At 44.7% G+C, this 15618-nt stretch overlaps 1 protein-coding gene across 1 annotated transcript in view; it reads left to right on the top strand.

The window, feature by feature from the left end:
- KCNH8 (potassium voltage-gated channel subfamily H member 8) overlaps positions 1–15618 on the top strand; it is a 588306-nt gene that overhangs the window by 529057 nt on the left and 43631 nt on the right. Inside the window, exon 13 of the mRNA XM_030202709.1 lies at positions 1176–1525. Within this exon, the coding sequence (XP_030058569.1) occupies positions 1176–1525 (350 nt within the window). The remainder of the gene's footprint in view (positions 1–1175; positions 1526–15618) is intronic.

Below are 15618 nucleotides of genomic sequence, written 5' to 3' on the forward strand. Positions count from 1 at the left end.
GTGCACCTTAGTAAAAGGGGCCCTAAGTCTTTGCAAATAATTTTTAGGCCAATATTCAAAGCGATTTAAGCAGGCAGGGGCCTCTCCTTCCATCTTAAATAGCTTTGCGGCACCTAACCGGGAATATTCAGTGAAACTTTACCAGATAGTGCTGCTGAATATCCCCTGAGACCGAGCAAACAAAAAGTGAGCAGGTCAGGGGTGGCACTGGGGACGGAACTGGGGAGGAGCCACAGGCTATGAGGGTGCCAGCAATATTCAGTTCTGGCACCCGCATAGCTAAGTGGTTTCAATTAGGACAGCTCAAGAGTTGTCCTAAATAAGGCTACTTAGCTATGCAGGTGCCAGCCCTGGATATCAGGCCAGCAACCGCATAACTTTCTTTTATTTTTTAAATTTATTTAAATTTATTTTTCTTTACTAAAGCCCCTGAGCCTACCCCCATGCCAAGGTCCCCTTCTTTCCTTCCCCCCTCCCAGCCCTTATCAAGAGACCCTGCCTCAGAAGACCTTTCGCCACCCCCCCCCCCCCCCCAGCTGTGCAGGCAGGCCCTCCCTCCGGGCCTACCTGTATCCCTGGTGGTCCAGCAGGCTCGTTGGAGGCAGGAGCACACCCCTCTCACTCCTGTCCCTTCCGGTGCTGGTCTAAAATGGCTGCCGACCTCTCACGGCACCTCGAGGTACTACCGCAAGCTGCCACAAGAGGTCAAGGCAGTCATTTTAGATCAGTGCTGCAAGAGGCAGGAATGAGGGGGCTGTGCTCCTGCCCCCAATGGCCCCGCTGAACCATAGGGATACAGGTAGACCCGGAGGGAGGTCTTGCCTGCACGGCTGGGGGGCGGGGAGTCTTGATAAGGGCTGGGAGGGGGAGTAAAAGAAGGGGACATTAGCAGGGGGGCTTGAGGGGGCTCAAGGGCTTTAGTAAAGTAAAAAAAAAAAAACATTTATAAAATGTTTTAAAGTTATGCGGGCCAGTATATCTTTTATGTGGCCCTTGCTGAATATCGGCCAGGCCTGCATAATTGCTGGGCACCCAGCCTGCCCAAAAAAATCCCCAATATTCAGTGCTAGTGCCCGGACATTGCCCAGCACTGAATATCGGAGGATAAGTTAGACTGCAATGATCAGCTGAATATTGGGGAATTTGAGTTTTAATTTCTTTTTCTACTTTTTTAGACAGAATCCAAGGGAAATGGTAGCATAAACAAGAGACTTTCAGCTATTGTGGAAGATGAGGAAGATGAACAAGGAGAAGAATCATCTTCAACGCCATCTCCTATTTGTACAAGAAGCACAACGTTTTCAAAACATAAAAAATCTGGAAGCAATAACTCTCTAGGGAAGAATTTGAACCAGCTCTCCTCAGGAACAATACCCTTTAAATCACCTGTTAGAATTTGTAATCAAAGTTCCTCAAGAACAACACAAGACAAAGAACCCTTTTACAACAATAGAAAAAAAGATAAAAATCTAAGGCTACATCTGACCACAGTAACCAACATAGGTCCTCCTGACCTCAGCCCAAGGTAATTGTTTAAAACCTTTTATCTTATTTTCTTTTACTGCAAATCTATAGGATAATTGTTTAACAGATGCTGAATGTAGACATGCTATAGCATAATCAGAGTTCTTAATTTCCCACAATTTGTTGATTATGGCAAGGACTGCAAAATTAAGCCACTTTTGTAGGATTGTCACATGCCTTGGAATCATTAGTACCTGGATCTATCTTACTCAGTCTTCTCCATCTAATTCTCCCCCTTACTGAGTCCCCATATCAGCATCCCTTGCCCGCACCCCCACCTCTCCACTGGTTGTCTGTCCTCACTCTGATTCAACCCTCTCACCCACCACTCACTGAAATCAGTAAGAAGAGCAGAGGGGGAGCTGTGGTGTTTCTGTATCATGGAGTTGGAGGGCGCATTTTAAACTATGTAGCACTATAGGGTCACAAACAATTCAAAAACCAGAATGAAGCTCACCAATGTGCTACATTTCTTTGAAAGTGTGATTAAACGTGCATAAATGTGAGCTGGTTCATACTGTGTATCTGTATTTTCAGAAAGCAATTGACAAAGTAGCTCATGAACAACTCCTGAAGAAATTTAAAAGTTATGAGATGGGAAGTAATGTCCTATTGTGGATTAAGAACTGCTTATTGATAGAAAACAGAGAGTAGGGTTAAATGGTTAATATTGTCATTGAAGAAGGGTAAATAGTGGAGTTCCCCAGGGATCTGTGCTGGAACCACGGCTTTTTAACATATTTATAAATGATCTGGAAACAGGAATAACAAGTGAAGTGATAAAAGTTGCTGGTGACACAAAGTTATTGAAAGTGTTTAATAACAGGAGGATGGTAAAAAATTGCAAGAGGACCTTATTACAAGTCTGGAAAACTGGGTATCGAAATGGCAAGTGCAAAGTGATGCATGTAGCTACATGATGCAAGGTTCCACATTAGGAACCACTGCCCAGGCAAAGAATGTGTGTGTCATTGATGATGATATATTGAAAACCTCTACTCAGTGTGCAGCTATGTCTAAGAAAGCAAATAGAATATTAGAAAGTATTAGGAAAGGAATGGAAAACAAAACTGAGAATAGTATAATTGTTAGTATACTATCCTGCTTATTTTCGAAGGAGAAGGGTGCCCATCTTCCGACACAAATCGGGAGATGGGCGCCCTTGTCCTAATGGCGGCCAAATTGGTATAATCGAAAGCCGATTTTGGCCGCCCTCAACTGCAGTCAGTTGCAGAAGCAGCGAAAGTTTAAGGGGGCATGTCAGAGGCATAGCGAAGGCGGGATGAGGGAATGGTTAACACATGGGCGCCCTTGGCCGATAATGGAAAAAAGAAGGGCAGCCCTGACGAGCATTTGGCTGACTTTACTTGGTCCATTTATTTTCAGGACCAAGCCTCAAAAAGGTGTCTGAACTGACCAGACTACCACTGGAGGGAATCGGGGATCACCTCCCCGTACTCCCCCCCAGTGGTCACCAACCCCCTCCCACCCAAAAAAAAATGTTTTAAACATTTTTTGCAGCCCCTATGCCAGCCTGAAATGTCATACCCAGCTCCATGACAGCAGTATGCAGGTCCCTGAAGCAGTTTTAGTGGGTGCAGTGCACTTCAGGTAGGCGGACCCAGGCCCATCCCCCCCTACCTGTTATACTTGTGGTGGTAAATGTGAGCCCTCCAAAACCAACCCGAAACCCACTGTACCCACATGTAGGTGCCCCCTTCATCCATAAGGGCTATGGTAGTGGTGTACAGTGGTGGGGAGTGGGTTTTGGGGGGATTTGGGGGGTTCAGCACCCAAGGGAAGGGAGCTATGTACCTGGGAGCAATTAATGAAGTCCACTGCAGTGCCCCCTAGGGTGCCCGGTTGGTTTTCCTGGCATGTGAGGGGGACCAGTGCACTACAAATGTTGGCTCCTCCCACGACCAAGTGACTTGGATTTGGGCAGTTTTGAGATGGCCAGCCTCGGTTTCCATTATCGGCGAAAACTGAGGCCGGCCATCTCTAAGTCCGGCGATCTCAACATTTAGGTCGACCATCTCTAAGTTTGTCCTAAATGTTGAGATTTGGCCGGCCCTGACCATATTATCGAAATGAAAGATGGACGCCCATCTTGTTTGATAATATGGTTGTCTCCGCCCCTTCCTGGGGCCGTCCCTGGAGATGGCCGCCCCCGTTCGATTATGCCCCTCCATGCCATACTGAGTATTGTTATTTGAATATTTTTACTGCTGTAATTGCCTATTGCTCATGTTCGATCTAATCTTACTGTACACCGCCTTGAGTGAATTCCTTCAAAAAGGCGGTACATAAATCCTAATAAATAAATAAATAAATAATACATTTCTTTGCACGACCACAACTTGAATATTGTATGCAATTCTGATCATTGCATCTCAAAAAAGATGTGGAGGAGCATTATGTATAAATCCGATTTTGGACATTTTGCAAAAAACATTCAAAAATCCAGTAGCAAACATGACCATTTTCAAAGCCAGAAAAATGTCCAACTTTTTGTTTCAAAAACAAACGTTTACTAGCCATTCTTGTGCTCAGTGTATCTATCTTTTAGGACCATTTTTGAGAAAAGAAAAGGGAAAACCCCACAAAAACAAGACATTAGGATATATGGGAGCCACACAGGCATCCCAACAGAACAGTGGGGCACCCTAGAGGACAATGCAGTGGACTTCATATAAAAGGACCATGGTACATACCTCACCATTACCACTTATATTGTATGGTGTGCCCTCCAAAACCCACCAAAAACCTACTGTACTCAACTGTACACTACCGCAATAGCCCTTATTCCTGCAGGTGTCACCTGTATTTAGGTACAGTAGATTTTTGGTGGGGTTTGGAGGGCTCACACTTTCCACCACAAGTGTGCCAGTTAGAATTGAATATGGTTCTGGGTCCCCTTCTCTACAGTCCACTGCACCAACCACTATGCTACTCCAGGGACCTGCTTGCTGATCTATGCCATAACATCTGAAGCTGTTGTAGAGGTTGGTATGTACTGGTTTCTTCACATCTTTGGGAGGGGGGGTCAGTGACTACCGGAGGCTTAAGAAGATCATGCCTTAATGCCTCCAGTGGTCCTCTCATCATTTAGGGCACCATTTTGTGACTTAGGTGTACCAGTATTGTTTGCTGTTTTGTGCCAATACTTTATTGTCTCAAGGTATTTTTCCCCAGCAGGCTTATGATACCATGCTTGACAGAGATTATGACCCTTGAGACAGGCAGCTATTCCATCAAAGCATGGTACCGTGTCGGACCTACCAAGAGTATATGTGGTGCTTTTGAAATTAAATTTTATATGGCTAACATCCTTGGCATCTTGATTAATTTGTGAAGGATCATTGCCCATCCCTACTCCTTTTCCCCTTTAGGCATGATTGAAACAAGTCTAGACCAAAATGTCTAACTTTTAGTCATGGATGTTTTTGCTTTGTTCCATTATGGCAGAAAAATGTACAAGTTTTAGGAATGCCCAAATCCCACCCCCAACATGCTGCCCTGTGATTGGATTCACTGCAAAGAAAAACATCTCAAATCCGAGTTTCAAAAATTGCAATTTGGATGTTTTTAGGGGGAAAAAAGTCCAAATACCACTTTATGCTATTTTTGAGACATTTTTTCTCTTTTGAAAACGAGCCCCATAGCCAAATTAGAAAAGGAACAAAAGTGATAAATGGGAGGGGACAACTTCCCTATGAGGAAAGGCTACAGTGGGATAGATAGCTTGTTTACTCTTTTTTGTCTTTATTTGTTTATTATTACAAAACATATAAAAAACAAACAATACAAAATATGAAAAACAAAAACAGAGCAAACCAATAATTTATTTATTTATTCATTTATTACATTTGTATCCCACGCTTTCCCACACATGGCAGGCTCAATGCGGCTTACATAGTAACAATATAAAGAATTACAAAGTCATAAGAAGAATATACAGTTTGTAGTAAACGCAAAATTAATGGGGTTAACAGATAAGTAGATTGAACATAGGAGGAATTGGATGCAGAAGGAAATGAACGTTGGGAGGTAGGCATAAGAAGATGGAAAGGAATGGATATGGGGTAGCAAAAAGGATAATGGGAAACTTGCTAACCTGCCTGGTAAAACATAAATACCTATCCCATCATCCAACACTATATGGTGAAATAACATCATATAGAGCAAAATAGAGGGAAGGCAACAAAAGGAAAAAATTATACAGCAGAACTGATGTGGAGGGGCATTTTCAATATGACATCTAAGTCCATCTTTGGATGTTTTACTCAAAACATCCAAAATTCAAGTGGGGAATATAGCCATTTTAGAAACAGCAAAACATCTATGGTTGTTTAAGATTTTGTTTATGTTTTTAATGACTATTTGCTAGATGTTTTTGTGCTCTGTGGGTTTATCTTTTTGGTCCATTTTTGAAAAAGAAAAGTCCAAGTGAAAAACACACAAAATCAAGCCATTGAGATGTAGGAGGAGCCAACATTCTTAGTAGACTGGCCACACAGACATCCCAGCAGAGCAGTGGGGCACCCTAGGGGGCGCTGCAGTGAACTTCATATAAAAACTCACAGGTACACATCTCACTATTACTCCCTTATGTTGTATGGAGAACCCTCCAAAAAACACCAAAAACTTACTGTACCCAACTATACACCACTACAATAGCCCTTATGTCTGCAAGTGTCACCTATATGTGGGTACAGTAGGTTTTTGGTGGGTTTTGGAGGGCTGACACATTCCACCACAAGTGTAACAGTTAGAAAGGATTATGGGCCTAGGCCCTTTTCTCCACAGTGCACTGCATAGACAACTAGGCAACTCCAGGGACCTGCTTGCTGCTCTAATAGGACTGGCCAACATCTGATGCTGTCATACAGACTGGTATGTACTCTTTTACTCACATATTTGGGGGTGGGAGGGGGCCAGTGATCACTGAAGGAGTGAGAGGAGGTCATTCTTTTATTTCTCCTGTGGTCATCTGGTCATTTAGGGCACTTTTTGTGGCTTAGTCGTTATTAAACAGGTCTAGACCAAAATGTCTTAGTTTTAGTCCTGGACATTTTTGTTTAGTTCCATTATGGCTGAAAAACATCCAGGTCTTAGGAACACCCAAATCCTGCCCTTCACATGCCCCTGAAATGCCCCCTTGAGATTTGGGCGCATTGCAGGCGAATTACATAGATAAACATCTACAAAATGTGTTTCGAAAATACTGATTTTCATGTTTTGGTGAGAAAAACTTCCATATTCTGCTTTATACTACTTTTTAGATGTTTTTCTCTTTTGAAAATGAGCCCCATAGTGAGCCAAAGAGAAACATCTATCTATAAATTTTGCGGTTTGATTAAAGCTTCCTTGCCAGATAAGCCTCAAACTGATCGGTTAAGCACACCTTAGTCAAATCTTTCCATTTATAGAATTGAGACCCTAGAGTGCATCTATTAAGAGTGGGCTGATGAGAGTCAAACATCAAAAATCTGAAGAGTATAGAAAGTGAAATATGATGTGTTTTTGTTTTTCACATTAACGTTTTTTTTTTTATTATTGTGTTCCTGAAGGTTTTCCATACAGCTCTTTTGTGAATTTCATAGTAGCGCAAGCAATAATGGATACAATAAAAGCACAAGTTAATGTTCTCATTTTGATGCAGTTTGAAAGAAAGACCCCATAGTGGTACACAACGGAGTAACTACAGAATAATTATATGCTTGTATTTTTTTATAAGCTCACTGACATTTATTGAAAGTTTGTTTCATGTGAATTTGTAGTGTTAAACGTATTGTTCATTCTAAATTGCAAACTGCTGTGCATAAAAAATATATGGTCTACTCCTAGTATCTGACCTTTTGCAACTGCTATGTCATCAAGGGGATTGCTTATACAAAAGCCCTTTAGAGGTTGAGCTTCATAAAAAATTAAAACCAAGAGCAAAATGGGAGTCACTGGAAAGAGAAGAGGAGCCATAAAGAATTGAAGTCTGATTTATTAGCATGTTTGAGATTTGGAATACAGTTCTTAATCTGGCACATAGCATCAAGTATTAATATATGCACTGACACTCTTTATATCCTTTCCAATTTCCATTCCAACCCAAATATACCATACACTGAAATGAGCACAATGCTCCAGAAGGTAGCAACAAATCTTGGCTGTGTCTTTAACAACATTTATGAATCATAACTGAACTCAGGAACCAAGAATGACATTCAGTGTCATAAAGGGGCATAATCAAACAGGACAGCCATCTCTGAGGACGGCACTACAAAGGGGTGGGGCATCCCATATAATCGGAAAAGATGAGCAGCCATTTTTCATTTCGATAATACGGTTGGGACTGGCCAAATGCCTTGGATTTAGCCGGGTTTGAGATGGCCGGCCTTGGTTTTCGCCGATAATGGAAACCGAGGCCGGGCATCTCAAACCCGGCCAAATCCAAGGCATTTGGTCGTGGGAGGAGCAGGAGCCAGCATTCGTAGTGCACTGGTCCCACTAACTGAATGGAAAAAGCCCTTCCCTTACCGATCTGGAAGGGAATGGGCATGCATGAAGGAAATTGCATGCAAATGATTTGCTTGCTGTTAGCTCATTTGCACACAATTTCCTTCCTAAGGAGGGGAAGTGACAGCAGTTGAGGTTGTCCCTGTGAGAAGGATGTCCATGCCTGTGCTATGCCTCCAGCACCCTCTTTATTTACTTATTTGGATTTTGGATCACAAGTAGTAGCAGTAATGGGATTTGAACTGCCACCTGGCCACCTCTAGATTGCAAGACCAGTGCTCTAACCACTAGGCCACTCTGCCACTCCTCCACTCCACTCTTCTCTACTCTACTCCACTCCCTTGAAATTTGACCGTCCCTGTGGGGGGGGGGGCAGTTGAGGACGTCCAAAATGTTTGAAAGAAGGACGTCCATGCCTTCGTTATGCCTACGCTGACACATGCATACATACCTCCCTCCCCCAGGGACCTGCATACTGCCCACCCCCACAGGAATGGCCAAATTTCAAAGGCGTGGAGGAGTGGCTAGAGCACTGGTCTTGCAATCCAGAGTTGGCCAGTTCAAATCCCACTGCTGCTACTTGTGGTCCAAAATCCAAATAAATAAATAAAGAGGGTGTCAGAGGCATAGCACAGGCATAGACATCCTTCTCACAGAAACATCTTCATTTTGGACGTCCTGAACTGCCGTCACAGGGAACGACATCCTCAACTGCCGTCGCAGGGACAGAAGCATAGCAAAGGACATACTCTAAAAAAAAAAAGACAAAAGTTTTGAAGTTGTTTTTTTTCAGAGTGGGAGGTGGTTAGTGACCACTGGGGAAGTCAGGGGAGATGATCCCCAATTTCCTCCGGTGGTCATCTGGTCAGTTTGGGCACCTTTTTGATGCTTGGTCATGAAAAAAAATGTACCAAGCAAAGCCAGCCAAATGCTCGTCAGGGCCGGCTTTCTTTTTCCCATTATCGGCCAAAGCCGGCCATCTCTTAACCATGCCCCGTCCTGCCTTCGCTACCCTGCCGACATGCCCCCTTGAACTTTCACCGGCTCCGCAACGGAAAGCAGTTGATGGCGGCCAAAATCGGCTTTTCATTATACCGATTTGGCCGGCTTTAGGAGAAGGCCGGCCATCTCCCAATTTGTGTCGGAAGATGGCCGGCCATGTCGTTCAAAAATAAGCAGGATAGTCTCCTATCCCCTAACTGCAGTGATGCAAGGCTATAGGTGGTGTTGGACATTTTGAGACTCCTAACATAAAATTTGGGGACTTTGGGACCCATCTTACTTCTTATCTTATTTCTCAAGGATAACTGAAGAAGTTTAAAATATAGTAAAAATTTCAGATTTAAACATAATAGTCACCAAAGCAAGTATATCTGTTCTTCCAAATACAGGAAAATTACATATAGGTAAATGAAAGTAGCAGCAACCATATAGTTGATCATGTCGGAAATGCTGTCAGTGTAAATAAGCAATGTTACTAGATCTACCTACAAATGTGTCATTTCAGACTCCAGACTACTACTACTAAAACTGAATTCTATGAATTCTGCTGGACATAAATTCAACTAACTCATGGTTGCAGCTTGTTTTCCAACTTTCTTCCTTCTCAATTGCAATAATAAACATGTCCTTTGAATAGACTTGGATCATGCTGGATCTTAAATAGATTTCACAAGCTTAAGTTTGCAAAAGCTGTATTCAGCTGAATCAACCATATCCAACAAAATATGGTTCCACTGCTCCATTCAGGTAGATTTCACATAAACTGTTAGAGTTAGATGCTTATTTTAGATGCTCTATTCGTGTTTTGGAAGATGAAGCAGACAAGGTGGAAGATGAACTTACATGTCTTTATTGTAGAGAGTGGGTAAAAGGATGCTCAGCATGGCTGTGTTTTACCCAGTGGGGCTGCTTCAGGGGTAATATAAAACTAATAAACATATAAAAACAAAAGTTTATGTATTTATTTATTATTTATTTATTTATAGCATTTATATCCCATATTTTCCCACCCATGGGCAGGCTCAATGTGGCTTACATCAGTCTGCAAAAACATACATCAATTCAGCAAACAATCACAGACATTGAAGTTAAAGAGATTAGTGAGTAACAGCAAAGGAGAGGAAAAGGAGAAAGAGTAATAGAGTTCAATATGTCGTTACAACTGCAGCAGTTCAGAAGTTAGAGATGCTAGGCGGGTCTTTAGCGTAAGCTTTTCCAAATAATAGGGTCTTTAGAGATTTTCTGAAGGCCAAATGATCTTGAATAGATTTTACAGATTTTGGTAAACCATTCCACGAGTAAGCGCTAACATAGGGAAAGGTGGATGCTTAAGTGGTTTTATACTTGACGCCACAACATGTTGGGTAGTGAAGATTCAAGTACAAGAGAGACGATCTGGAAGAGTTCCTAAGCTGGTAAGGGCATCCATATATGCTGGAGCTTCACCATAGAGAATTTTATGCACCAGGATGCATACTTTAAAAGTTATCCGGTCCTTGATAGGAAGCCAATGCAGTTTCTCACGCAGTGGTCTTGAACTTTCAAACCTCGATTTACCATAGATCAGTCTAGCAGCTGTATTCTGGGCGGTTTGTAGTTTTTTATGAAGCAGTGCTTTGCACCCTGCGTATATTCCATTGCAGTAATCAAGGTGGCTTAAGACTAATGATTGAACTAAATTGCAGAATACATCTCTTGGAAAATATGGTTTAATACGTTTCAGTTTCCAAAGTGCGAAGAATACTTTTTTAGTGGCGGAGTTGTTTGCTGCTCCAGCATTATGTTTCACAAGCTTAATTAAAACCATATCAACATAAAATCAAAGTAAAATGAATACTTAAACTGGTCAATAAATACATACTAGCATAAATATATTTTTTTTGAAGTGTCTGGAAACCAGTAATGGTGTTCATGCATAGATAACTATACATATGAATCATATTGCAATCCAAATTCACCAGTTTGTTCACCTATGTTTGCTTTGTAAAGTTCGGCTTGATGTGATTTACATTTGCCAACTTTATTACCTACATATAGTGTTCTGTGTACGTTAAGGGCTCCCGACGAAGGCATGCTTGCCGAAACACAGCCATGTTGAGTCCTTTGATTGTATGCCTACAGCACTTTGGAAATAAATAGGAGTTTCACCATCACTCAGCTTTGGCTTCCTCATCTTTTGTTTCCTCACTCCTTTTTGCTGGTGTTTACGTATTCATGAGGACTGGAGTTTCTTCTTCTTTGCTTTTTTTGTGATCTTGAGTACTGGCCAGAAAAACAGGAGGAGGCTGAAGAGGGAGGTGAAGGGCAAAGCTGCAGAGAATCCACTGGATGTGGACCCTGTGAACCTCAGCCCTAAGGAGTACATGGTATAAAGACCAATTCCATGGGACTCCAAATCCCACCCAGCTTCTCCTGAAGGCAGCCACAAAAGGGTATGTGTACATATCCCCACAGTTACTTTGTTTCAGCAATAAAACAATAAATATATAAATAGGATAAAACGGTGTGTTGCAAAGTCCACTGCTGTCCTTTGTCTTTGGATAGCAGAAACATGGGGCAGACTAGATCTCCAGTCATCTCCATAGCAAAAGGAGAAGGGTAGATTCAAGGGTCTCTGCTTACCTGGAGACAGTGGCAAATGGGGACTCCAGCTGGCTCATGGTTCCCAGGGTTCAGCTACCTGATGCTGTGAGGGCAGAATGGAGAACAGTTTCCTGGGTATTTGGGATTCCTGGCTGATAATAAGCCACTTCCACCTTAGCAATGTTAAGGCAATATTGAGGGTCGAAAATAGCATTTAAATCATGTTTTTTAGAAATTGTTCTCCCCAAAACATTTTCATGTGTGAGCTATTAGCAAAAAAAAAAAAAAAAGATTATTCCCTAAACATCTAAGTGTCCGCAGCTGATAGGTCTAAAGTGCTCTATAAAAACCTGCATCTTGGGATTTTCAACCCTGCACAGCAAATCTGCAAAGCCCACACTTGCAATGCCATCTAAAAAGAAGCCCCCACGCAGGAAGCAATGCTGAAATAGAGCTCTTAGTGAAGGAGATAGTGGCAAGCCATGCAAATCTGTTTGCTACCAAGGGGCAAACTATATGTCATTACACCAAGCAGAAAGAATGTGTGACAATATGCCAGAGGTTTAATGTAGGCCACCTCACAAATAGAGATATAGAGGACATCAAAAGAAAACAGAGGCAGCTGAAGAGGTTTATCAAGCAGAATGCTGGCACCAACCTGCTGGTTGTGGACCCGTGAACTTTACCCCTGTGGAGCGCATGGTGTACAGACTCCTTCCCAAGGAGAGCCAGGACACCTCTACACAAGCTGGGGAATCGGTCAAGGTTTGGGGAATAAAAATGTAATGGCTGCTTTCTCTATTTCACCCTCTCTCCAGCAAGCTTGAACAGTGTGTGTGTGTGTGTGGGGGGGGCTAACAGGAAACTCATTTGCACTACAGGTTCTCAGAAAGGTGGAAGGAGGGGGGAAAGGCACTCCAGACTACAAGCAAAATGGCTGATAATCAGGGACTATGTCATAACAAATCAGCATGGAGTAATGGTTACGGACTAGGTCTGAGAGCACTCAGGTCACCGGTATGAGTCCTGATGTGACTGTCATTTTTTGGGGCCTTCCTCTCCTCCCCCTTCCCCCTAATCACCAACCAGTGACTATTCCTGCTTTCATGGCATCTATGTCACTCTCACTGTGTTCTTCAAACCATTCTCACTATCCTTTCTCCTATACCCAATCGGAGGTGTGGCTGTCTACCATCATAGCTTCTGAGGTCCATAGTGCACTATACCCCTTGTATCCTGCAGTGTGAGATGTGGAGGCATACATCATGTGCTGGCATGACAATGGCAGTCCTCATCAGCTGTGATATACAAGTGCACATGGAGTGATAAGTTCGGGTAGGCTGTAACAGACTGGCAGGTTAGCTAGTGGAACAGACACATTTCTTCTACTTTCCCTATGCAGGCGAGGACTCTTATTCAGAGGCAGAGGTGGGAATCAGCAGGCAGAAGGTAGCACAGGCTTCTCAGGCAGAGGAGGGGAAGTCAATGGTAGCGGAGGAGTCATAGGAGGGCACTGTGCCAGTAGAGGAGCACACTGAAGATACTAGCCAGAAGCCGCCTGCAGGAGAGAAAGAGGAGGACCAATTACTGGTTGAACCCCCACCCAGATATTGCCAGATGCATCTGTAGAGGTTGAGGAGCCAGAAGAGAAGGCACAGTTGGCCTGTAGGGGACCACCCCTCTATAGGTGGCAGGTTGTGCGGCAGGTCAACAAACTCCTGGCCCAAAATGTGCAGCTGGCTGACTACCAGCACCAGAAGCTACAGCTGCTGCATGAGGGGGTTCAGATTCAGCAGCAGAGGCTACAAGCCTAGGATGACTACCTGCAGTTGCTGCATACCATGCAGCAAGAGAGCAGGAATGCAAGGTACAATATGTGACTGCAGCTTCGGGGGATTTAGCAAGATTTGCATGATTAACCAGTGGCCTTGTCTAGCACATTGCCCACCCAGTAGGTGCTTGACCCTCCCAAGGGAACCAGTGAGGCCACCCTCCACAGCAGCCACAAGTGGCACCAGTGCCCACACCACCCAGGCCAGCTTCACAGCTACCTCCTCAGCTCTGGCCAAGCAACTGGCATCAAAGCAGGTGCAGATGGGGCTCACAGGACCCCAAGCCAGTGGGTCTGCTTTGCAGCCTAGTATCTCTGGGGCAGCACACTCTGCCTTCTTGGGTGCTGTGCCCATCAGCAACACAGCCACAGGGCCAAAATTGACATGATTTCCATGGAGCAGCAGAAGCAGCTGTATCTTCTGTCACCTCTCAGGGCAGTGGCAGCCACATAGGAGAGTACTTGGACACTGTGTTTGCTCCTACAATTCCTGGACCATCCCCTGCAGCCACAGGGGGGAGTGGGAGAGGTGGCCCACAGAGAGGATGGTGAAGGTGGAGGAGGAAGATGAGGTAGGGCTGTGAGGCAAATACCATGCTGAGGTGGTGTGTGCTGGTGGAGGGGGGGGTGCTAAAAGGGAGGGGGTGTAGAGTGTGCTGAGGAAGGGGTATGAAGTATGTGCTAGTAGTGGTGGTGGTGGGGTCTTGGGGGGAGGGGAGGGTGGTGGCGCTGATGGCGGATAAATTAAGATGGTAAACACAAATAAATACTACACTGACCAGTACTGGAAATTGGTTTGTGTGACTCTTTGGCGTGGACCCCCAGCTGGTATGGTCCCTCGCCGGCTCTGTGGGCAGGGAGGAGGGCGTCATCATCCTCTTGGTCTGCCTGCTGCTGCTGTGTGTCCTCTAGCAGGGGCAGTCTTCATTGCAATGCAAAGTTGTGCAGCATGCAACATGCAATGAATATCTTGGCAACATTTTCTGGGCTGTAGAGGAGCTTCCCGCTGGAATGGTCAAGACATCTGACTCAGTTTTTCAGCTGGGCAAAGGTGCGCTCAATGATGGTGCGGTGTTTTTGTAGCTCTTGTTATATTCCTCCTCCTCCACCTGGGCACTTAGCACGACTTGTATGTTAATGGAGTGATATGATTTTCTGTTCTATAGGTCTCCTTATGTGTCCAGGGGGGTCTGAGTGTGATGTGTGGGCAGTTCATGAAGCCAATGAGTGAGGGGAAGAGGTCTATGGCGTAGAAATGAGCCATGTTGTTCTGGAGAGCCTGGACAGTAGTGCGGAAGGTAATATCATCTGATGTGTGGGTGAAGAAGGCATCGAGGAACTGGGCAAGGCCTGCATTGACTGCTAGCACTGACTGAAAAATAGGCAATAAAGGCAACGGAGGCAGTGACCTTAAGGTGTACTGGCACTGGATTATTCCTACATGTTCTGGCCTGGAGGAGGGATTGTAGCCATTCACAGAGATGCTGTATGGCAGCCGTACCAAAGTAGTACCTAGTAAAGCATTGCTGGTCAGTTAGGTTCATGAAGAGGGTCCTGGACCTAAATACTCTGGGATTGGGGGTTCTCCTCCTTGGTCTCCCCTCCAAACTCTAATCCATATCCAGCAAAGCGTCAGCCATAATAGCATTCAGCGCATCCATGATTGACATGCAGTTGTCCCACCACTACAGATGCAACCCACTAAGCCCAGTAACACCACTGTGTAGTCCACTTTCTGCACCCAGTAAGAATGAGCACCAGTATTCATTCTCCCAGCACCAGCAAACAGTCCTCACACAAACAGCAGCAACACACAGCACCAGGGGCGTATCTGAACTGCGGCGGTAGGGGGGGGGGCCAGGGCCAGAGTGAGGGGGCACATTATAGCCCCCCCCCCGCCACCGCCGCCATTGCCGATCCCCCTCCCCCCAGCCGCTGCCATTGCCAACCCTCCCCCTCCGTTGCTCGCCTACCTTCGCTGGCGGGGGACCCCAACCCCCGCCAGCCGAGGTCCGCGTCCTCCTGCCCCTGCCGGCTGCCTTTAAAGAATTCCGTCAGCTGGCGGGGGACCCCCAACCCCCGCCAGCCAAGCCGAGGTCCTTTCATTTTTCCACCGAAGCTGGCGCCGACGAAAGTTTCTTTTGAGTCTGACATCGCTGCACGTT

The sequence above is a fragment of the Microcaecilia unicolor genome, chromosome 1, assembly GCF_901765095.1.
Source record: "Microcaecilia unicolor chromosome 1, aMicUni1.1, whole genome shotgun sequence".
In the NCBI taxonomy this organism is placed as follows: domain Eukaryota; kingdom Metazoa; phylum Chordata; class Amphibia; order Gymnophiona; family Siphonopidae; genus Microcaecilia; species Microcaecilia unicolor.